General features: G+C 38.1%; 1 protein-coding gene across 2 annotated transcripts in view; it reads right to left on the bottom strand.

Moving 5' to 3' along the window:
- SLC39A9 (solute carrier family 39 member 9) overlaps positions 1-26,299 on the bottom strand; it is an 89,682-nt gene that overhangs the window by 44,231 nt on the left and 19,152 nt on the right. Inside the window, exon 2 of one of the 2 annotated variants that reach the window (XM_003408734.4) lies at positions 20,209-20,317. In XM_003408734.4, coding sequence (XP_003408782.1) covers positions 20,209-20,317 — 109 coding nt within the window. The other variant, XM_064292637.1, reaches the window with a different exon arrangement.

Genomic DNA, 26,299 nt, shown 5'->3' with positions numbered 1-26,299 from the left:
CTGTGGTGTTTTAACTCAGAAATATGGAGCTCATCAGAGGCCTGTAAGATACTATAGTCTTCAATTAGAGCCAGTTGCTGGTGCTTATCCTCCATGGTTAAGGGTAGCAGCAGCGACCACTCAATTAATAGAAAACAGTACATATACAGTTTTGGGTAATGACTTAGATTTGCTTCACATGCAGTAGCTGCTATTCTCAGCTCTACTTTAACTCAGCATCTATCTGCCAGTAGGTTAACTTCTTATGAAACCTTATTATTGACAGCCTCAAATATTCAAATATGCGCCATTAAAGCTTTATATCCAGCTACTTTTTTCCTTGAGGAAGAAGGGGCATTGTTTTAATCTGGCAGATCAACTTTTGACCCCAAGGGAAAATCTCCAGGAAATTCCTCTGACCTACCCTTCTTTAGTTTTATTTGTAGGCGGTCTTATTTAAAACCAATCAAATTTCAAGCAAATATCAGGAAGGATATGTGGTGACTACTCCCTCAGAAGTGTGGACCTTTGCCTCAGGTAACCTCAGCACAACAAGCCGAGTTAGTGGCTCTTACCCAAGCTTGTAGATTATCAAAAAATCAATATGTGACCATATTCACAGATCCAAGGTATTGCTTCGGGTTAGTTCATGATTTGGGGATGCTGTGGAAACAGCAGGGATTTTTAAAGTCAGGAGGGTCTCCCACTAAAAATGTGAAATATGTAGCCAAACTTTTAGACATTTTACTGTTACCTTCAGAAACAGCTGTAGTTTAAGGTACAAGCACATCAGTCAAAACAACAACCTCGGACTGAGGAGGTAACTGGGCATGAGATAGCTAATGCTGCAGTTAAAAGAGCAGCTGGTAGACAGACCCAAAAACCCAGCCCAGCTTCACCTGAAAAATCCTGTAAGGATAATTAAAACAATCTGCTGAGACTACAACCCTTGCTAAGCTTATACAAAGTCAAAAATTAGAAGTACAAAAGCTTACAAAATTCCTATTTTTAATTCAGAATCCAAATTCAGGGATATTCAAAAGGTACCAAAAATTAGCCCCTGAAACTGAAATAACAGAATGGAGAGTAGATGAATGCCATCTTAATAAAGAAACTGAATTGTGGATAGGTCCTGGAAACGTGATTGTTATTCCTAAGGGAATACATATACCTTTGTTAGCAGCCTGCCTAGTAGAATTTAAAGAACAATTGCATGAAGATTTAATGGAATTCTTAGATAAACATTTTTTGGGAAACTTTGTAGATGCAGCTTATTATTTGTATGACAGATATAATACAACGTACAAACTTCTATTATTGTATGAAGGAACAAGATTAGACAATTACCTTCCTGGGTACACCCACGGAAACAGAGAAAAACTGTAAAGTGTGTTGTGGATGCAAATCAGGTTTATCTACACTATTAACAGAAGATCCAGAAGAAACAACAGATGCTAGGTGGCACAGTTTACCTTTACACCGAAAAGCTGTATCTCCTTGAGAACAACAAATATGGGAAAAGGGGGGGATATACTCTAAATTCTGCCATAGATCTTTGGATCGAACCTGATCAAACTCTGTCCTGCCAAAAGAATTACATGTTCTGTAGTTTGTTTCCACCAAAAAGATCATTTAGGAAGAGATATGACTCTACAAACAATAAAAAAAAAAAATTATTGGGGTCATTTCTGGAAAGCTGTGAATGAAGTAGTGAAAGATTGCACTATTTGCCAAGAATTTAACCCAGGAAGAACCTATTCGACTCCCCAGGGTTGATAACCTCTTCCTACAGGACCCATGACTGAATGGCAAATGGATTTTATACAACTTCCCCCAGTTCAAAACTATGTTTTAGTCATGATATGCAAATATTCTCATCGGGTAGAGGCACTTCCCTGACGGATTGCTGTTGCAACCTTTGTTGCTAAAAAATTGTTAGAAAATATGTGGGGTACTCCTCACACCCTGTGTACTGACAGAGGTTCTCACTTTACTGGCCAAATTTTGGCAGCAATTTTGTAATATTTTTCCTAACTTGCATTGATTACATTGTCCATATCATCTACAATCTTCAGGATTAGTTGAAAGAACAAACAGAATAATAAAAATTCAGCTAGCTACGCTTACTGCTTCTTGAAAACTAATGTGGCCTCAAGTGCTTCCAACTGTATTGATGAATCTGCAGTCTACGCCTTTTGGTCCTCACAAGTTAAACCTATTTGAAATAATTGCTGGATATAGCATGCATTTTCCTTATAATGCTGTAATTCCTGATTCAAATTTGATCTCTAATAGTTTGTTAAAGTATTGTCAATGCTTAAGACAGAATGCTAAAGCCAATGCTAAAGTGATTAAACATGCTCATGCTCAAATTTGTTCTCCTAATTATGTAGGTTTTCATGCCCCAGAACCTGGTGACTATGTATATTGAAACGGCACCAAATAAAGGACTCTTTAGAGCTGAAACAGGAAGGCCCCTATTTAGTTTTACTAACAAATGAATTTGTTGCAAAATTATAGGGTATAAAATTCTGGGTACATCTTTTCCAATTAAAGAAGACCAAGGTTCCTGATTGGATGATTGAACTTGCAGGAAGACTAAAGTTGAAATTCAGACGCTCTCCCAAAAAGACCACCAACTGACCTTCTCCCTTGGATGAGTAACTCAAAGTATAATTTAGATATTTTGTTATTTGTTCTTTATCACTTTGCTAATCTATATTAACTTTGATTTAAAATGATGTTGCTAATTTAGTTACTCTTTTATTTGTTAGAGGAATAGCTACTTGGAATGAAAATGTTTTTGTTCGATTATCACAATCTGTAGCGAGTGCTGGTAATTTGACACAGTGTTGGATTTATCATCAAAATCTTCATTCTGTTAAAACAAGAATGTTAAAACAAAAAACTCTGATCCTTTGGCATCCCTCGTGTTAAATTATCACTTAATTCCACCTCCCACTCTAAACTCTAGCAAGGTTTTGCCCTGTGCAATTAAAGTTATGGACTCCTCTGTCTGTAACCCAAACACACCTTTAATACCATCCTTTACTATCACTCAGATCTAGTTAAATGATCGTGTGACATCTAGTTACTTCAAAAAAAATCGTGTAATAAGGATGGATATTTATGGAATTATATCGACATTCTCCAAGAGATTTAGTTGATTGGTATGAAGTGCTATAACAAGCTAGTTGAAATTATAACCCATAATCAGTTACCTTGTCCTCATGATTACAATAATGAATGCTGGAAAAATCTTACCTAAATAGAATTATAACTAGGAAGACTATCTATCTGTGATGATTCTCCAATAGAAACTTGGTTGTTTCTTCTAGACAAACTTTGTGTGCTCCTTATGAATGTATGTTTTTGTATGGTGGATCCAACTATACTAGTTTAGATGATCCCTTTCCAACTGACAATGAATTTATGTGGGCAATACCTTGTTTAGATTCCTGGTCAATGCATGGGCAATGCATTTTGGGAACTTTAGGATTACCTTTAGATATTCGTACTAATTATGCTAGTAAATATTGGAAAACTAAAGTTAAATTGTTACATTGTAAAACGAGAGTCAGAAGAAAACCCATTGGTCCAATACTCAGGGTGGGGTCAGTCATTTCTAAGAGCTTTAATTCCTACTTATGGTACAGCTGAATTGGAGAAACCTTTGTAAGAAATTTATTAATCACTATTGCTAATGGAATGGAAACACAATGGCAATCTCTGACCTCATTAGCCAAGGTGGCATAAGACAACAAAATAGCGTTAGATTTTATTAGCCCAAGAAAGAGGAGTCTGTGCTGTAGTAAATACCTCTTGTTGCATTTGGGTAAATAACACAGAAGTAGAACAAGATATACATAGAATGTTATAATAACACCATATTTATCTGGTTGGCTACCATCAAGAATAAGGACATGGGCTAGATCTCTATTGCAAGGAATAGTAATATTTTTAGTCTACATCCTGATAGTATTAGGCATAAAAAAGACATCTTCTATTGTCTTACACACTTAAAGGCAAAAGAAAGGCTCAGGCTAAAATGCTGACACACATGGATTCTGCTCATTTTTGCAATGCGATAGAACTTAAGATCTTGGTGAAGAACCAGATGGTATCCAGTAGAAAACCTGCACCGTGAGTTTAAAGAACCTGCCGTGGCCACTATCTAGTATCCTGACTAATTCCAGGTTTTGATCATCGATGTGTTATCTCCAATCTCTGATCAAAAGAACAGCGCGACTTTGGAGTTAAAATTGGAGCTATTACAGGTATACCTCAGAGATACCATGGGTTCAGTTCCAGACCACTGCAATAAAGCGAATATTGCAATACAACAAGTCACACAAATTTTTTGGTTTCCTAGTGCATATATAAATATTATGTTTACACTATACTGTAGTCTATTAAGTGTGCAATAGCATTATGTCTAAAAAAATGTATGTATATACCTCAATTAAAAAATACTTTATTGCTAAAAATGCTAACCATCATCTGCGCCTTCAGAGAGGCATTATCTTTTTGCTGGTGGAGGGTCTTACCTCGATGTTTATAGCTACTGACTAATCAAGGCAGTGGTTACTGAAGGCTGGGGTAGCTATAGCAACATCTTAAAATAAGACAATGATGAAGTCTGCCACACTGATTGACTCTTCCTTTCAAGAAAGATTTCTCTGTAGCATGCAATGCTGTTTGATAGCATTTTACCCACAGTAGAACTTCAAAATTGGAGTCAATCCTCTCAAACACTGCCACTGCTTTATCAACTAAGTCTACGTAATATTCTAAATCCTTTGCTGTCATTTCCACAATGTTCACAGCATCTTCACCAGGAGTAGATTCCATCTCAAGAAACCACTTTCTTTGCTCATCCATAAGAACCAACTCCTCATCTGTTAAAATTTTATCATGAGATTGCAGCAATTCAGTCACATCTTCAGGCTCCACTTCTAATTCTAGTTCTCTTGGTATTTCCGTCACATCTGCAGTTACTTCCTCCACTGAAGTCTTGAACCCCTCAAAGTCATTCATGAGGGTTGCAATCAACTTTTTCCGAACTTCTGTTAAGGTTGGTATTTTGACCTCCTCCCATGAATCACAAACGTTTTTAATGGCATCTAGAATGGTGAATCCCTTCCAGAAGGTTTTCCATTTACTTTGTCCAGATCTATCAGAGGAATCACAATCTATGGCAGCTACAGCCTTACAAAGTGTATTTCTTAAATAATAAGATTTGAAAATTGAAATTATTCCTTGATCCATGGGCTGCAGAATGGATGTTGTATTAGCAGGCATGAAAACAGCATTAATTTCCTTGTACATCTCCATCAGAGCTCTTGGATGACCAGGAGCATTGTCAATGAGCAGTAATATTTTGAAAGGAATCTTTTTTTCTGAGTAGTAGGTCTTAACAGTTTGCTTAAAATATTCAGTAAACCATGCTGTAAACAGATGTGCTGTCATCCAGGCATTGTTGTCACATTTACAGAGTACAAGCAAAGTAGATCTAGCATATTCTTAAGGGCCCTAGGGTTTTCAGAATGGTAAATGAGCACTGGCTTCAGCTTACAAGTCACCAGCTCTACTAGCCTCTAACAAGAGTCAGGCTGTCTTCCCAAGCTTTGAAGTCAGGCATTGGCTTCTCTCTGGCTATGAAAGTCCTAAATGGCATCTTCTACCAATACAAGGCTGTTTTGTCTATATTGAAAATCTGTTGTTTAGTACAGCCATCTTCATCAATTATCTTGGCTAGATCTCCTGGATAACTTGCTGCTTCATCTTGCACTTTTATGTTATGGAGACAGCTTCTTTCCCTAAGCCTCATGAACCAACCCCTCTGCTAGATTCAACTTTCCTTCTGCAGTTTTCTCACCTCTCTTAGCCCTCACAGAATTAAACAGAGTTGGGGCCTTGCTCTGGATTAGGCTTTGGCTTAAGGGATTATTGTGGCTTGTTTGACCTTCTATCCAGACCATTAAAACCTTCTTCAAATTAGCAACAGGGCTTTTTTTTTTTTTAAAATCATTCGTGTGTTCACTGGAGTAGCACTTTAATTTCCCTCAAGAACTTAACCTTTGCATTCACAACATAGCTATTTGGTGCAAGAGGCCTACCTTTCAGTCTATCCTGGCTTTGGACATGCCTTCCTAACTAAGCTTAATCATCTCTAGTTTTTAATTTAAAGTGAAAGATGTGCAACTTTTCCTTTCACTAGAACACTTAGAGGCCATTGCAGAGTTATTAATTAGCCTAATTTCAATATTGTCATGTCTCAGGGAATAGGGAGGCACAAGGAGAGGGGAAAAGGCAAGGGGACAGCCGGTTGGTGGGTCAGGACACACATTTATTAAGTTCGCTGTCTTATATGGGCGTGGTTTGAGGCACACCAAAACAATTATAATAGAAACATCAAAGTTCACTGATCACAGATCACCATAACAAACAATAATGAAAAAGTTTGAAATATTCCAAGAACTACCAAAATGTGACACAGAGACATGAAGTGAGCATATGTTATTAAATAAATGGTGCCGAGAGGCTTGCTTAACCCAGGGTTGCCACAAACTTTCAATTTGTAAAAAACGCAGTATCTGCAAAGTGCAAAAAAGCGAAGGACAATAAAATGAGGCATGCCTGTATTCCCTGTCCATGAGTATAAAGCATGTGACCCAGCTGGCACAACAAGGATTCACAAGGACACATCAACTGGGCCCAGAGGTATAAAAACAATAGCTAAGACAATATCGGAAAACATTTTTTAGGAAAACTTTCACATAAACAAACACTTAAAGTACAAAAGGCCCACATATTTTCCTGTCTTATCTTTTTCTATTAAGAATTGTTTAAGAGCCCAGCTGCTAACAAAAAGGTTGGCAGTTCAAATCCACCAGCCACTCCTTGGAAACCCTATGGGGCAGTTCTACTCTGTCCTACAGGGTCGCTATGAGTTGGAATCCATTCGAGGGCAACAGGTATTACCACTGAGTAAATAGTAAGGTTTGGTGGACCACTGAATACTCTCCTGACTGTCATTACTGAAACATGTACCAATGCCTATGAAGAAAAGCAATTCAAAATGTAGAGTCATGGTGATTCAGCAGTTCTTAGCCAATCTGTGAAAAGGTGAAGCTTTTGATGATTTTATCCATTTGTAAAGTCTACTGATGACTTTGTAACATTCCTCAGACTAAGACAGACATAGTTCTGGCAGCATGCTTGTCCGTTTCCCACTTGTGCCTCTTAGAACATATCCCAAATAAAATCTTCTTGCTTTACTATAACTTTGTGGTGATTTTACCCTAGGATACTATAATACCCAATATTCATTTCTACCATACATTTAGGTCTGCTTTACACTAGGCAGGAGAAACATTCAATATCCACAGTACATTCAAATAAACACATAACCCTTTTTAAAAACATTTGTTTCATCTTCTCCACCCCTTGAATATCTTCCCATTCATATGCATATGGCCTCAGGCCTCTGGCTCAGTGAAACCAGTAGACCCTGGGCTCCTCGTTTAATCAACCTGGCTTTTGCCCAGACCACTCCTGATGGGACTCTTCTCCCCTCAACTGCAGCATATCTCTTACTTTCCTTTCAGCCATTACAGGTAACAACAACCAAAGTATCTACCTAAGAATCAAAAGTTTCACTTCCCAAACCCCTTCATTCTTCCTCTTACGAAGTCCCATTCTTCCATGAGTCTGGAGCCATTGCAACGAATCTCGCTTCTGATGTCAACTGTAAAAATGGCACGGGGGACTTCCTCGTAACTTCACAAGGGGGAAAGGAGATCCAAGATCAACAGCTCAGGGCTGAATCCTGTGGGATGGAAGTCAGACATGCGTCCTCTCTCCACCATCTTTACCAATTCTGAAACCAACAGTTCCTCCCACAGCACTCTCTACTTCTCTGCTGAGTTCCACAATTCATTGCAACGGCCACACAGAACTCACCGGTCAATACTCACAACTATGGGGTTTATTAGGGAAGTAACAGGTTACAATTCAGTTTCAGGAATGCTCAGGATACAGTTCTTCCATCAGGACAGCCTCTTCCCAGCTGTGCCCACAGGCATGCTTCTCTCTGGCCTTTGGCGTCTGCCCTGCTTGGGCAAGTGTTACAAAGCACTTCTAGCTCTGCCAATAAGCGTGCTGAGGAACCCATAGTAAGCAGCAGCCCGAAGGTGCTCAGCTCTTGCTCCATCAAACCTAGCTCCGCAAACCTAGCTCCCCCAAGTGCCCAGAGGTGTCCTACTCCACCAGCAAGCCTCCTGCCCAAAGGCACTCAGCTTTCTTGCTCTGTGGGCTGGACACGTCTCCTGGTTCTGCTGCCGTCATTTCTCTGTCACTGCTCTTCGCCATCTTTGGTGTTACAGCTTTCTGTCTCTTGGTCACCTGGTTCCAGGAGCTTCTCAATGCAGCGATCCAAGGTCAAAAGACACACTCCACTACTGGATCTTCTTTCTTGGTGGTGGTGAGATCCTCCCCTCCCACATCTGGGATGGTCCATTTTAAACCTAGGAGGATAGCAAAACTGGCCAATCCTCTCGTTAGGGTTCCACACACCTTATTTGAATGGTCCCACCCCCACAAGCGTGCCATATACCTTATTTACATTATTAGCAAGCTATCCAATCCCCTTGGCAGGCCACAAGCACCTCATTTGCACAATTCACCTAGTCATTTGGTGGGAGTTACAAACAGAGAAAATACTCAAGTTGTCAAGGATTTCATTTTACTTGGATCCATAATCAATAACCATCGAAGCAGCAGTCAAGAAATCAAATGACACGTTACATCAGGCAAATCTGCTGCAAAAGACCTCTTTCAAGTGTTAAAAAGCAAAGCTATCACTTTGAGGATTAAGGTGTACCTGACCCAGCCACAGTATTTTCAATTGCCTCGTATGCATGCAAAAGCTGGACACTGAGTAAGAAAACCGAACAACTGATGCCTTGGAATTACGGTGTTGGTGAAGAATACTGAATATACTATGGACTGCCAGAAAAAACGAACAAATCTGTCTCGGAAGAAGTACAGCCAAGATGCTCCTTAGAAGTGAGGATGGTGAGACTTTGTTTCACATACTTTGGACATGTTATCAGGAGGTCTCTGGGGAAGGACATCGTACTTGGTAAAGTACAGGGTCAGGGAAAAAGAGGAAGGCCCTCAATGAGATGGACTGACACAGTGGCTACAACAATGGGCTCAAGCATAATAATGACTGTGAGGATGGCACAGGGTCAGTGTTTCATTCTGTTGTACATGGGGTCGCCATCAGTCAGAATCGACTCAAGGGTACCTAATAACAACAATATGAAAAACTAAATCAAAACAATACTTAGCCTTACAATGGTTAAAATGCACTCTGATGCTTCCTACTCTCTTTTTTTCTCTCTTCCTCCATCTCTTTTTAAATGCTGGTCATAGTCCAACTCACTAAATTGACTTCAAGACCCACTGAGTTGCTACCCTCAGTTTGAAAGCACTACTCTAGGTGAAGAGAGACTGTCAGAGAAAGATAATTTTGGAATAATGGGCATTTTCTGGGCAATTTCTTGTTTTTAGCCTTGGCTACACGGGCCAAAAAAAGAGAGCTGAATGCTAGACAGGCACTGGAGGAAAAGGTGGGCAGGTTGTATGGGTCCACCCAGTCCTTCACACAAGCAAAATTATTGTTAGCAATATGACTTTTAACCCAAAGAACTGACTGAAAGATCAGAGATAAAAATAACCAATTAAGTTTAAGAGCAAAGTAATCTATGAATCTTGAATCAGTGATACTGGACAATTGAAGTACAGCCTCATGGTTATATAAGTATGTTTAAAATCACTGAGCTGTATACTTTCCTGTATGTATGATACGTACTTTTCTGTATGTGATATTTCAGTAAAAATATAAACTCAAAATGCAGTACTCTGATGATCAATGCTGAGATGGTAGAACTCATCGTTTCTCAAGGAGGTCTTCTTTGTGGTCTGGAAGAATAGTTCAGCAGGGTCTCAAGAATTTGAAATGAATGAAATAAAAAATTTGATTTGTTCCAAAGTCAAATCTATTTTGGGTAAATGCTTCCATTTTAATAGGAAAAAACCATGATTCAATTCTCCATATTTACAGATAGTTAAGAAGCTACCATGTGAAGTAAGATGGATTGACACAGTGGCTGCAACAATGGGCTTAAGCGTAACGATTGTGAGGATGGTGCAGGACCAGGCAGTGTTCCATTCTGTTGTACACAGGGTCGCTACAAGTTGGAACCAACTGGATGGCACCTAACAAGAACGACAATGTGAAGTAAATCGCAGAATTTTGGTAGCTACAATTTTCAGAACACTATTTAGAAAAATCCTGCTGGAGAGGATTTGAATGATTACGTTTTAAAAAGGCACCCACTTAACACTTAACTGGGCTTCCATCTCAGCCTGTCTACACTCTGCACGAGTTAATGAATCCATGGGCTTCGAGCTTCTCCTGGATAACATCTTCTTGTCCTTCAAGACTCAGCTTGGAAGTCACCTCCTTCTTGAGATTTTTGTGTCCTCTCCTCATGTATGTATACACAGCATATTGTATGTGTCTCTATCATAGGTCTTATCTCACCATATTGTTATGCAGGGACCGGCAAACTACAGCTCAAGCTGGCCACATAATTTTGTAAATAAAATTTTACTGGAACACAGCCATTCATTAGTTCATGAACTGTCTTTAGCTGCTTTTGTGCTACAACAGAGCTGAGTCGTCATAACAGAAGCCATACAGCCCATAAAAAAAAAAAAATTTTTTTTATAGGGCTTTAAAATATTTATAATTTGGCCCTTTACAGAAAAAGCCTGCCAACACCTGCTGCAATTCTTAATTTATCTATTTTCCTTTGATTGTAAATCCTCTGAACTACTATTAATAAAAGGCAAGAAATCTAGAAGACACTCAATGAATAGATGTTAAAAGCCAAAAAATGGCCTTCACTTCTATACTTTTTAATGTGGCATTTCATTTCAAAAGTTATGGCATTTAATTATCTCTTGGGCAAAAAGATGAAATAAACATGGAATTAAATATAATCTTTTAGGTTTTAAGAAAATTATACACACACCTCTTTATAAATCCAGCCTTAACAGGTAACAGATATATGTGCTAAATTCGGTGGAAGGTTAAGCTAGGGGTTCAGAAAAGAGCATTGGTTAACACCTGATTAAAGTGTGTGAGTCTTACTATTATTTGTGAACAGTTAAAAAATAGTTTTTCAAGACAATTACTCTTCGGGTGGCCATAGCTCTGAAACTAAACATCAAGCCTAAGTACGACAACTTCCAAAGGGTTTTTCACTTTATGAGGTATAACAGAATCTTAAAATTTAGATAATGCTAAGATCCTTCTATATTTTATCCCAACAATGCTTTCTTTATCCAAGTGATTTTGGAACAGAGTTTAATGATCATAAGAAAATCTGTCTTACTACTTCATAGTACCGACTGCTTTGGATCTAAAATGATTTGGAATGAATCGATCACCTATCTTATTAAGTAGATTGCCAGTAGATAAATTTATTTATTTCCTAAAACCCAAACTACTTTCAAGGAGAGTTCTGCTGCCACTGATGATATCCATTAAAATGTGGCGCATGCTTTGGTAATTTAAAGAAAGACTTCCAACATTTTTTGAGCAGTCACTGGTGTAAGTATGTAACTTCCTCAGGTTACCATTTTGAAGGGGGTAACACTTACTCTGATGTGGGATTCTGACAAGTAAGTAAAATATCAACAGCAATGCTAAATATTGCTTGAAATAAATGGGCTGTTGATTGGGGCTTAGAAATACTGATAAAAGATCTGGATGCTTATCATTAAACGGAATTTAACTTTATACAAAACATGAAATACTTACTGGAGTATATACAATGACATTATTGGTTTTATTTGCTAGAATTAGTGACCTCCCCCTCAAAAAAAACTTTTTAAGTGAGTGATAATCACGTGACAAATAGCAAGATTAGTGCACAGATTAGTAATAGGATTCAGACATTCAGTGTTCACACACCTATCCTTCTTTCTGCTCTAGGGCATGAAATTCAACCTAGCAAAAACTGAGATCTCAAAAATCAGCTATTTAATCAAAATACATTAAGTTGTATATACATGTTACTCATTCATAAAAGATCTTTTAGGTTGTTTATCTGTTTTATTTTGGGTACTGGCTGGTAATACATTAGCTGAGACCTGTTGCATGTTACACTCCCTGCTGCAAAAGTACACAAACCAACCACACATCAGACATGTTTCTTATGCTACTAACAGCACTGATAGTGTTCAGCAAATTGTAATGGGCTGATTTTCTCCTTGGATACTCATACCAGAATCCTTCCAGTACGTTCCATTACTGGGATATGTAACTTTCCCAAGTCACAGACACATCCACTAAATTAAGTATAATAAAATCAATTTACTCTTTGAAGAGACTAGTTGGCTCATCTCCTTTAGATTAACATGCACCACTACTATACAGGACAAAGTAATGGCTGAAGTAAATCTTCAGGTAATCTGGCTTTCTTTCTTTTTTTAAGGAGATCCATTTTTTATTTTTATTGCTTTTTAATTTCTTAACTTCTATTCACATATATAGCTCTCTACTATATGCTTTTTTCTGATAAAGACAAATAGCTCTTTACACTTTATGTGTTTTCTGTAGTAAGAGCAGAGTAGCTCTTATTTAATCATGATGTGTTCTGTTTCTCATGCAAAAGAGAAAACCTGATCACAGTCAAATGTATGAAGCTGACACATTTTAAAGGGAGGTTAATGAATCTTTCATCAAAATATTACCATATTTCTGAAAGAAAAATCTCTTATTGTAAATTAGGAAACAGATTTCTTTAACAGATAAATATTGCATTGATGATCTGAAATTTCTTATAAACTATCTAGCAGAGTGTCATTAAGAGTGGAGGCTTTAGAGTAAGACTGCTCGTGTTCAAATCCTGGTCTGGACACTTACTGGTCAAGTTACTCAGCCTCTCTGTGGTTCAATTTTCTCATCTACAAAATAGTATTCGCCTCAGGGGGTTTCTGTGAGGATTAAACTAAATAATATATGTGAGGAGCTTTGCACAATACCTGGTATATGGGAAGTGCTCAATAAATGTTCAGCAATACAGCTACAAATTAAATGGAATTAATTTGAGTGATTTATTTTTAAACACCTTATGTTAAATACTTGGCCTGAAAATCTCATCAGAGATACAATACTGAACAATAAAACAATGTTGGGGAAAGGGGAGACGAAGAGGTGGGAAGGATGCAGAGACTAAACATTTTAACAGACAAAATAAGAGGTAGGTCTTATTAAAAAAAACTAAAAAAGTAGTTTTTTTTTTTTTTTTTAGGTCTTATTAGTCCACAATTATCCAAGTTTCAGAATCCTGAAAATCAAGTATAATAAAAATTTTAAAGAGCTCTATTTTATTAAAGAATGATGGGACATGAGTTAATTAAACATAATAGTGTATTTAACCCCACTTTGTTTAAATGTAAAGCAAATCTGATATGTAGCATTCTTGGAAAAACGGTGGAAAATTAATGGGATAATCTATACTTGAACCATTCCTGATGACAGCTGTTTTAACAATTATCCAGACAATTATACATGTGCCCATTTTATTTAGGCCCTTGGCCTAGTAGTCTGCCTTCCTAAACATACCTATTCTAGCATTCCAAAGCATTATGGTATGTTATGGATTGAACTGTGCACCCTTAAAATGTGTCAACTTGGCTAGGCCACAATTCCCAGTATTGTGTGATTGTCCTTCATTTTGTGATATGATGTAATTATTTTATGTGTTTAAATCCTAACCTCTATGATGGTTAATGTGAACCCTGGTTGCTCAGTGGTTAAGAGCTCAGCTGCTAACCAAAAGGTCAGCAGTCTGAATCTACCAGCCACTCCCTGGAAACCCTATGGAACAGTTCTACTCTGTCCTATAGGGTTGCTATGAGTTGGAATTGACTCAATGGCAATGGGTTTGGTTTTGGTTTATGATGTTAATGAGGCAAGATTAGAGGCAGTTACGTTAATACGGCAGGATATAACCTACAGGATTAGGTTGTATCTTGAGTCAATCTCTTTTGAGTTATAAAAGAAAGAAGCAAGCAGAGAGTAGAGGAACCTCATTACCACCAAGCAAGGAGAGCCAGCAGAAGAGCACGTCCTTGGACCTGGGGTCCCTGCACTGAGAAGCTCCTAGACCAGGGGAAGATTGATGACAAGGACTCTCCCCAGAGCCGACAGAGACAGAAAGCCTTCCCATGGAAGTGGTGCCCTGAATTTGGACTCCTAGCCTCCTAAACTATGAGAGAATAAATTTCTGTTTGTTAAAGCAATCCACTTGTTGTACTTCTATTATAGCAGCACTAGATAACTAAGACAGTATGCAACCATGCAATATTCAATAAACTTTGAAGTTCTTAAAATCTCTGCTTCTATAGAAAGATAGCTTTCTCACATGAAAGCTGATAATCACCTAATTTCAGAGCTGTAATTGTAGAAGAGTATATGAGAGGTTCCTTTTTACATTAATTAGCATTTAATAATGCTTATTAAAGTGTCACATCACTTAGTGAATATGGTATACTGAGCTCTGCTAATTATTATAATTATAATGTCCACGAAAGAAGTAAATATCACAGGCTGTAGTAACACATAAGCAAACTCCTTCCTGAAACTGGAGAAAAGTTGGTTTAATATACAACAAAGAAAGATAGGACGAGGAGGGAGGAGAGAGCGGGAGGAGAGGGAGAAAAGACAAAGCAGTAGAAACTGAAGTAGTGTCACTAAATTTATCAGTATTATGAGATATGGAAAATCTGGAGACAGCTTAAGCTCAAAGCTACTGTGGTTGAGCTACCACAAAAAATAGTGGGATATTAATATTTTACTTTTTAAAAAGAATAATGGGGACTTCTGGTGCTGGCCAGGCTGGAGTAAACCCTCTACAGCCACAATTGCTCACTGATTACAACTAAAAACTCCGGACAAAACACACAAAAAACCAATTACCTGAGGACTCTGAAAACTAAACAACAGCCAAAGGAGCAAGGACAGCAAAAACTTTAAGAAACCTTGTCCTTCTGGCCAGAGCAGTGGGAAAAGGGGCTGCCGAGAGGTGTTAGTGTAAAGAGAAGCCCTCTTTTTCCCTGTTTTTCGTTCCCAGTCCTGCCTTAAAAGCAGCCCCAGTTGCAGAGCTCCATGGCAGCAACACAGGCAGCTAAAATCCCAAGGAAAAAACCCATCTCTCTGGAAAAGGGGACACTGGTGGTCTGAAGATGATGGGGTGGGGGTGGGGGGGTTAGTCTATCCTCTTTTTTGTTGCTACTTTGCCGCAGCCCAAGCCATATGGAACTGTGCAATGACAGCACAGGTAGCTAAAACTCCATCTTCCTGGCCAGAAGACCAGGAAAACGGACCCTTGGGAGCCGGAGAGTGTGAGAGGAATACTGGAGAGGAAAGAGCAGTGGAAGGAGCTTCTTTAATTTTGTGTATAAGTCAACAAGTTCCAGGTTCACCACTGAACACTGCATGCACAAGATATGCCCAAAATGGCATTACAAAGGCTTTGAAAACTGAAACAAAAAAGGAATCATCACCCAAAAAAGCTGAGGCAAAACTTGCAATCTGCTCTTTTGCGCCAGGTGAACAGAGATCAAATGTTGAGCCTTGGATGGTCGCTTGCAAGTTTTTAAGACCCCAGGCACTATGCGAAGAATTAGGAGGTAGAACAGAAGCGCTGAACCGTTATTAGGCCAACTAACTGGGATGTCCCATGAAACCATGACCCTAACCTCTAAACCAACGAGCCAAATCCCATGAGGTGTTTGGTTGTACATAAGCAGCCTCATTAGCTCCTCTTTTGTTTTTTTGGTCATTGTTGTAAATATATCTGTCACACAACTTTTGCCAATTCTACAGGTGTACAACTTATTGACAACAATTACAATAATTGACTGTGCAAACTTACCCTTAATCAGTGTAGTTTTTCCATCACTGTTAACCCCCTTTCCCTCCCTCCCACCTCTGGTAACCATTAATAAATTTTGGTCTCTTATTTAAAAAAAAGAAAGAAAGAAAAAAACTTGCAGTATGAACCTAACCAGGTTAACTGTCTGCTCAAACAAAAGAAATAAATATTCTCCAGAGGATTTTAACAGGACCCACAGTCTCACATTACATCCTTAAAATGTCCAGGACACAATCCAAAATTACCTGACAAAGAAACAGAAAAATCTGACTAATTATCAAGGGAAAAGATAAGCATCCCAACCCCAAGAAAATGCAGATACTAGAATACTCAAAGACTTTAAAGCAGGTAAGGGTAAGCACACTTAACGAATGGAAAGACAAACATCTTCAGCAGAGGTACATAATATGATTTTTTTATGTAGAACCAAGGAATCTACAAAGAAAGCTCCTAAGAATCAATAAGTGAGTTTAGCCAAGTTGCGGGATACAAGGCCAGTGTAAAACATCAATTATATTTCTATATACTGGCAAGAAACAGTTGGAAATTTAAACTTTTTCAAAAGTACCATTTAAACTACACAAAAAGCAGAAATATTTAGGTATAAATTTAACAAAATATCTTCAGAAAAACTACAAAACACTGATGACAGAAATTTTAAAAAACTAAATAAATGGAGAAATATATCGTGCTCATGGATTAGAAAACTCAATACTCTTAAAAAATGCCAATTCTTCCCAAAATACCTACAGATTCAACTTCATCCAAATGAAAATCCTACCATGATATTTTGGAGATAATGACAAGCAGATTCCAAAATTTTTATGGAAAATCAAAGGAACTAGTTTAGTCAAAACGATTTCATACAATTAGAATAAAGTTATAGGACCCGCACTACATAAGTTCAAAATTAACTATAAAGCTACAGTCATCAGGACAACTGGCAAAGGACAAACACATAGATCAATGGAGACACACAGATCCAGAAAGAAACAACACAAATATTGTCAACTGACTTCTGACAAAGATGCAAAGGCAATTCAACAAACGGTACTCAAACAAATGGGCATCCACCCATGTGCAATAAATAAACCTTTATAATACCATATTAAAAAATAACTCAAAATGGATCACAGGCCGAAAACTGTAACATTTCACAAAGAAAACAGAAGAGAAAATCTTTGTGAACTTGGATTCAACAACGGATTTTTAGATCTGACACCAAAAACATGAACCATGAAAGAAAAAAATTGAAAATCGGGCTTCATCAAAATTAAAACCTGTTCTGCAAAAGACACTAAGATAAGCCACACACTGGGAGAAAATATTTGCAGATCGCTTATCTAATAAAAGACTTCTATCTAGAATATATAAAGAACTCTGAAAACTTGATAATAAGAAAACCCAATTTAAAAAATGGGCAAAAGATTTGAACAGATGCCGCACCAAAAACTAAACCTAACCCATCACCGTTGAGTTGATTCCAACTCATAGCAACCCTACAGGGCAAAGTAGAACCACCCCATAATGTCTCCAAGGCTGTAAATCTTTAGGTAAGCAGACTGCTGCATCTTTCTCCCTTGGAGCGGCTGGTGGGTTAGAAAGATGCTTCACCAAAGAAGATAAGTTGATGGCAATTAAGCATATGAAGAGATATTCAAAATCTTCCATAATTAGTCATTAGGGAAATGCAAATTCAAGTCACATTGAAACACCACTACCCACCTACTGCTGCTGTTGTTAGTTGCTGTCGAGTCGATTCTGACTCATGGTGACCCCATGTATGTAGAGCAGAACTGTTGCACAGGGTTTTCAAGGCTGTGAACTTTTGGAAGCAGATCGCCAGGCCTTACTTCCAAGGCACCTCTGAGTAGGTTTGAACTGCCAACCTTTTGGTTAGTAGTTGAGCACTTAACCATCGTGCCACCCAGGAACTCTACCCACCTATGAGAATAGCGAAAATAAAAGAATAAAACAAAACAGACAACTCAAAGTAATGGCAAGGAAGAGAAGCAACCAGGACTGTCATACATTATTGGTGGGAATGCAAAACGGTACAGCACCTTTGGAAGACAGATCGGCAGTTTGTTAGACAGTTAAACATACACTTACCTTATGACCCACCAAACCCGCCTGTAAATTTACACAAGAGAAATAAAACCTCATGTTTATACAAAAACCTGTTCAAGAGGTTAAAGAGAACGGGATACTTATTTTAGAGAAAAAGCAAGTTTATGAAGCACACTGTAATCTATTTTCAAAAGAATGCACAGAATTATTTTAGGTACAAAATCAGGAAAGACTGAAAATAAAGGAACAACACCCAACACGTAATAGCTAAACTTAAAACTATATCTGAAATACAGCATGTGAGTTATATCTCAATGAAACTATCATTAAAGAAACAACAATTGTATCTGAATAACCTCTTTCCTCTGCCCCAATGTTTCCCTAACTTGTCTAATAAGAATCATTTGGCAACTGGTTAAAAATACAGACTCTCGGTTCACTTCCCTGGAAATTCCGATTCAGCAGAGTAGGTTGGGGACCAGGAAACTATACTTTTAAAATGCACTTCTCAGGGGCTTTCTATTATCAGCCAAGTATAGGGGGTGGGAAAAAAAAAAAAAAAAAAAAACCGCCTCCCATAATTCTTAAGTACAAAGCCAAACAAAAGAAAATTTTAATTGTCTATTTAGCCATGTTCTAACTGCTTTCTAATACACCAAGAGAGTCACCCCCCACCAGATAGTGTTAACAGTCACACTCCAGAAAATACAAGATGCTCTACTGGTATATGAAAGAAAATACTGATCTTTGGTATACATTTACTTTTATCTCATACTTCAAAATCTCCTATTTTTGTCACATGTTTTACAAAGTACACAGTAAATCAATGCAATAGTGTATGTATATCTTTTTTTTTTTTTTCCTGATGGGATGTGTGTTCTAAAAACAGTGAAAACACTGCTCTAGGGCTCCGGATTTATTATTTTTCCCCTCAGCCCTTATCCTGTTTTGCAATAAGACCCTTGTGATCCTGAAATATAACGTCTGCCACCATTCTTTGCCCACCAGAACACCATTACGCCCGTATATCCATATCCAACGTAAGAGCACCATCATTCTGGATAAAGAACACAGTTCTTTTCCTGTGCCAAGATCTGAAAAAGTACTTAATGGATCTAGTAAGAAAGTTAGAAGGTTCTTACCTCTTCATACTATTCTTAAAGTCCAGTAGACTCTTGGCTTTTGAGGATTCAACTCACCAATTCAGCAGTTGTGGTTTCAATCCTTTACAGTTAACTGTGAAGTTCCATATGTGTAGTAATGTGATTTTGCTGAGTCACGAACTTGAATCAAGTATGCTTTCAAGCTGGTATGAAGGTCCACACCAGGAAAGACTATAATTAAGCTTACTACCCACCATTTCCTCTCATTAAGCTATGCTGTTCTCTGCCTGTTATTAGGGCCAAGAAAGGCCTCTTTAATTTTTTAGTTAGCCTTTACCTCAGCAGTCTCCACCATTTATCTACAAAGTTTATCATAAAGGGTCCTTGAACCCAAACGTGTATATCACTATATTTTTTCAGTCACACCAAAAATACATGACGCAGTGGCTGCAACAATGGGCTAAGGCATAACAATCGTGAGGATGGCACAGGACTGGGCAATGTTTCCTTCTGTCGCACACATGGTTGCTATGAGTTGGAACTGACTCGACAGCACCTAACAACAAGAACAACAAATACGTGTGGGGTTTTGGAAGTTTTGTGAGTGGGCATTTAAAAAGGACTGTCAGGGAGTCTCCGGGTAATGAAAACAGTTAAGTACTCAGCTACTAACCGAAAGGTTGGCGGTTTGAATCCACCCAGAAGCACCTTGGAAGAAAGGCCTAGTGATCTACTTCCAAAAGATCACAGCCATTGGGTCAGGGGAAAAAAAAAGAGCTGTCAAACATTAAAAGACTGGAACTTATGCTATATTACAAATAAATAAATGGTATTCATGGAGTATTTGCAAACTGCTAAGGATGTGTTCACTGTCAATGGTGTCAACAGATACCTCTTAAGGGCTCTTCCCAGGGCAGAATTCTATGGCAAGCATGAACTATGTTCAGAAAAAATACCGCTAAGCTTCTCCTTCCAACCTTCCAAGTCAATAACATATGTCACATAAGGCCCTTCTCTCCCTTTCTCTCTCTCACCCTCAAGAATGTCTTCATAAAGTGCATGTACTCCTTCAGGCACGATGACTGCCAGTGCAGTTCCACAGAGAAGACCGGCACCCAAAACAGTCACCAGCTTTAGTCGATCCTGGAAAGAAAACATAAGACATGGGTGAACGGATTAACTAACTAACGAGAAAAAGTTTCTGAAATATCTGCAATCAAAACTGTGAACTACTTATTTGTGAGACCAAAGCCTACAATGGCCTGTAAACATGAAAAATGTTCAGCTTCATGAATAATTAATGCCAATTAAAACAAGCAGATAGATTTTTTAATTTACCTGATTGTTAATGATGTAGGAAAATGTCCACTACCTAGGACAAGGAGAAATGAGCATGTGTCTTAACACCAGAAGGAATGTGAAATCTTACAACCTACCTAGAATATAATTTGGCAATTTAGATCAAAAGCCTTAAAAATGTGAATTCTGTGATCCAGCAGTTTACTTCCAAAGTTCACCCTAAGGAAGGAAGATACACGCAAAGAAGACCACTGCATTTTATTTACGGTGCAAACTTGAAAATAACCAAAATATCCAAGAAAGGAGATTGACTAAATAATCACAATACCACAGCACTCAGCCATGACATGGGTCTGCAATAGCAACATTAACAACTAAAAAAAATATGTGGTTACACAGGTACATACGTATGCATGCATATGTGTATAGGAAGGCACATGTAAGTATGCGAGTGTCCACGCACAGGTCTATTTGCAGGCATATATATATATACATGTTTGTGTGTGCTGCATATATATTCTTCCAACTTTCCAAGTCAGTAACACGTCATGTAAAGCCCTTCTCTCTCTCTCACCCTCAAGAATATCTTCATAAAGTGCACATATACACTTCATAATAAAGCACATGGGGGGCACAGTTACAGATAATTCCTAGACATAGCCAAATACCTTGTGACTCTGGTTTTCTGTTTTGAAGACTGAGGACCACAGTCTCGTGGGACAACTCAGTCAACTGGTATAAGACAGTTCATAAAGTTAACGCTCTACATCCGAGTTTGGTGAGTAGCACCTGGGATCTTAAAAGCTTGTATTGAGCATCCTTCTAAGATACAACTATTGGTCTCTACTTCCATGGAGCAAAAGAGAATGAAGAAAATCAAAGGCTCCAAGAAGAAACTAGTCCACAGGACTAATGGCCCACATGAACCATGGCCTCTTCTAACCTGAGACCAGAACTAGAACTAGACCAACAGAGATTAGAGGAACCCCCGAAGCTATTTCCGGAGGTCACCTTTCAGGCAAATAATAGATTGCTTATAAAATAAACAGTATCACTTGTAAGTAATAAACGCCCTTAAACAATCACATACAGTTATATGAGACCAAATAGTCAACATTTATCCAAAATTGAAGATGAGAAGGCAAGGGGGGAAGGAAACTACACCAATGGGGACAGCAAACAAAATGGAAATAATGAGAATGCCGTCACATTGTGAAAATTGTAACCAATGGCACAGAACAATTTGTATAGAAATTGTTAAATGGAACCTAATTTGCTGTGTGAACATTCACCTAATTCCACACAATAAAATATTATTTAAAAAAAAAAAGAGAAAGAAGGAAGCCAAAGAGGCAAAGAAGAAACTAATAGCCCACACAAACCAAGGCCTCTTCTAACCTGAGACCAGAAGAGCTAGAACTAGATGGTGCCTGGCGACCAGCACCATTCTGACCAGGGACGCAATAGATGGTCCCAGATATAATGGGAGAAAAATGTAGAACTAACCTCCAATTCCTAAAAAAGGCCAGATTACTGGACTGGTAGAGACTAGAGAAACCCCTAAGACTAGTCCCTGAGATAATCTTTAAATTCGGAACTAAAGCCACTTCCAGAGGTCACCTTTCAGTCAAATAATAGATTGGCTCATAAAATAAACAGTATCACTCATAAGTACCATACTCCTTTAAATAATCATCTATATGAGACCAAATGGGAAACATTTACCCTAAAGCAAAGATGAGGAGGTAAGAGGGCGGTCGGGGAGGATGGAAGCTAGATTAATGGAAACAGAAATAATGAGAATGCTGATACATTATGAAAAATGTAACCAATATCACTGAACAATATGTATAGAAATTGTTAAGTGAGAATCTAATTTGCTGTGTAAACTTTCACCAAAAACACAATATTATTTAAAAAAATGACACGGGTTTATTCACTGATACAGAAAGTCACAAGGTCCTGCTATAAAGACAAAGTCGGTTGCAAACAGTATGTATCATAAGCTCATACTTATAAAGGAAAAAATATTTAGTCATATAAGCAGAACAAGTGTACATTAAAACATTAACGATGGTTATCTCTAGATATTTTAATTTTTATTTTATAACATATCTACAATGAACATGTATTACTCAAATAAAAAAATGTTTTTTAAATGTCAACATTAAAATGGCCTACGGTTTTAGTCCAACTTAATTCCAATTGTTTTCTTTTTATCCAGATTTCTTTGTGAAACTGCTTCTGGTCATACAAGATTTAAAAGATTAGGTATCAAAGTTTCTTGAAGCAGTAGTATACCCTAATATGGCTTCCTAGGATCTTAGCAGTATGCAAAATGAGCTTAAAAACTACAAACCAAAGCCAAACCAGCTGCCGTTGAGTCAAGTCTGACTCACAGTGACCCCACGTGTGTCAGAGTAGAACTGTGCTCCATTGGGTTTTCATAGCTGTGACCTTCCAAAAACAGCCTTTCTTCTGGAGTGCCTCTGGGTGGGTTTGAATAGCCAACCTTTCAATTAACAGCCAAGCACTTAACCATTTGCCACCCAGGGGCCTTTAAAAAAAACAAGAAGGTAATTATATATGCTGCTTATGAAAAAGTTTCAATTTTTTTTTATTGTGGTAAAAATATACATAACAAAACAAATGCAATATCAACAATTTCTACATGTACAATTCAGTTACACCGATTACACTCTTCAAGTTGTACAACCATTCTTGCTATCCTTTTCTAAACCATTTCACCACTATTAACATAAATTCAATGCCCATTAAGGAAAAATTCCCCTTCCCCCCCTCCCTGATAATCACCAATAATCTCTAATGTCTACGTATTTGCTTATTAAATTTCAGTGTTTTAATAGTATAGCATATATTTCGCTTATCTGTTTTAGTTTTTTTACATGGTCAACAACAACAATAGTAGCTGTATTACCTCTAATATACTACCGAACTTCTAACTGCAAGGCTGGGGGCCTAACACTGTTTATAAACACTTTCTCTAAAGGAGACTGGATTCTCACCTGAAAGTCCCTCCTTGTTTGGGAGGACAGAAGGAGTCCACATCTCATTGTGCCTCCACTGGAAAAGGGGGAACTGCAGCTGCAATGTCAGTACCAAATAATACTTGGCTATATGGGGTCCCAGCTCCCTGGCACTAGGGCCAGGTCAGCCCTTCCTGCATTAGAGATGGCCATTCACTACACAGAAATCAGAGAGTATTCTGAAAGAATTTAGTAGTTGGGATGTAGAACTGACTCCATGACCAAATTAGTTAACCACCTAGAACCTGAACTTGTCTTCTGTAAAACAAGAATATTTTTACATGCCTTGTGAAGATATATAGGACGTAATAGGAGAAAGTGATTTAAGCAGTTTTGGGGAAATGATACCAAACAACTGGCACTACTATATTAATATTTAACACTGAGCTATTCTAAGACTTTTTGTCTTTTCCAAGTCACTAAACTCACGAAGCACTACTAATTACAGTATTCGTTGGAGACAATCTGTCAGAGTGTGAAGAACACAACATGGAAAATTAATTCTATTCTGTGTAAAGAAGGTGACATGGCCTGATCTCAGAACCTACTATACAGCCACGGCAGTCAAAACAGACACATGGAACAACGGAACAGAATTGAGAATCCAGATGTAAATCCATCCACCTGATTTACATTGTCAGCTGATCTTTGACAAAGTTCATTTTAAATGGGGAAAAGACAGTCTTTTTAACAAATGGTGCTGACAAAACTGGATGTCCATCTGTAAAAAAAATGAAACAAGACCCATACCTTATACCATACACAAAAACTAACTCAAAATGGATCCAAGACCCAAATAGAAAATCAAAAATGATAAAGTCCATGGAAGAAAAAATAGGGACAACACTAGGAACCCTAATCACGGCATAAAGAGAATACAAACCATAACTATCAATGCACAAACACCAGAAGATAAACTAGGTAACTGGCAGCTCCTAAAAATTAAACACTTACACTCAACAAAAGGGTAAAAAGAGAATCTACAGACTGGGAAAAAATTTTTGGCTACCACACATTCAACAAGAGTCTAATCTCTAAAATCTATAGAATATTTCAACACCTCAACAACAAAAAGACAAATAATCCAATTAAAAAATGAGCAAAGAATATGAATAGACACTTCACCAAAGAAGACATTCAGGCAGCTAACAGATACATGAGGAAATGTTCGCGATCAATAGCCATTAGAGAAACAAATCAAAACTACCATGAGACACCATTTCACTCCAACGTTACTGGCACTAATAAAAAAAAACAGAAAATAACAAATGTTGGAGAGGTTGTGGGAAGATGAGAACTCTTATGCACTGCTGGTGGGAATGTAAAATGGTACAACCATTATGGAAAACAATATGGTGCTTCTTTAAAAAGCTAGAAATAGAAATACCATATGATCCAGCAATTTCACTCCAAGGAATATAACCTAGAGAAAAAAGAGCTGTCACACAAATAGACATATGCACACCATGTTCACTGCAGCATTACTCATAATGGAAAAAGGATGGAATCAACCTAAGTGCCCATTAACAGATAAACGGACAAATTATAGTAAATACAATGGAATACAACGCAAGGATAAAGAACAATGGTGAAATTGGAGAATCCTCAAAATTTCACAACATGGATGAATCTGGAAGGCATTATGCTGAGTGAAGTAAGTCAGTTACGAAAGGACAAATGTTATATGAGACCACTTTATAAAATCCAAGAAAAGTTTTACCCACAGAAAAAAACACTTTTTGATGGTTATGAGGGAAGAGAGGAGTGAGCAGGAATCACTATAGGGTCACAGTGAGTTAGAATCGACTGGATGGCAACAGGTTTTTTTTTTGTTTAGATGGTAGATAAGACCTAACTTTGGTGACGGGAAAGGCAATATAAGGGAGGCCAGCACAACTTGCCCAAGGCAAAGTCATCGAAGCTTCCTAAAACACATCCAAATACCTTAAGGGACCGAGTTACTGGGGTTGAAGGCTGGGGACCATGATCTCGGAGGGCATCTAGGTCGACTGGCATAACATAGTCCATGAAGAAAATGTTCTACATCCTACTTTGGTGAGTATCATCTCGGGTATTAAAAGCTTGCAAGCAGCCATCTAAGATACATATATTCATCCCATCCCGTCCGGAGCAAAGGAGAATGAAGAAAATCAAAGACACAAGGAAAATATTAGTCCAAAGGACTAATGGACCACATGAACCACAGCCTCCACCAGCCTCAGCCCAGAAGAACTAGATGATGATGCCTGGCTACAAACACCAACTGCTCTGACAAGGATCACAACAGAGGGTCCCAGACAGAGCAGGAGAAAAATGTAGAACAAAATTCAACTTTACAAAAAAAAGACCAGATTTACTGGTCTGACAGAGAATGAAGGAACCCCAAAGATTATAGCCCCCGGACACTCTGCTAACTCAGAACTGAAGCCACTCCCGAAGTCCACCTTTCAGCCAAAGATTAGACAGGCCTATAAAACGAAACCCTGGTGGTGCACTGGTTAAGAGTTCGCCTGCTAACCAAAAGTTCAGCAGTTTAAATCTACCAGGCACCCCTTAGGATCCTATGGAGCAGTCCTACTCTGTCCTACAGAGACACTATGAGTCAGAATCTACTCGACAGCAATGGGTTTGGTTTGGGTTTTTTTAATAAAACAAATAATAACATATGTGAAGAACATGCTCCTAGTTCAGTCAAGTATATGAGACCAAATGGGCAACATCTTCCCAAAAGTGAAGATGAGAAGACAGTAAGGGACAAGGAAACTGGACAAATGATAAC

This window comes from Loxodonta africana, chromosome 10, assembly GCF_030014295.1.
Source record: "Loxodonta africana isolate mLoxAfr1 chromosome 10, mLoxAfr1.hap2, whole genome shotgun sequence".
Lineage (NCBI taxonomy): Eukaryota > Metazoa > Chordata > Mammalia > Proboscidea > Elephantidae > Loxodonta > Loxodonta africana.
Note: the sequence above shows the minus strand (reverse complement) of the source record. Positions and strands in the feature narration are given on the sequence as shown.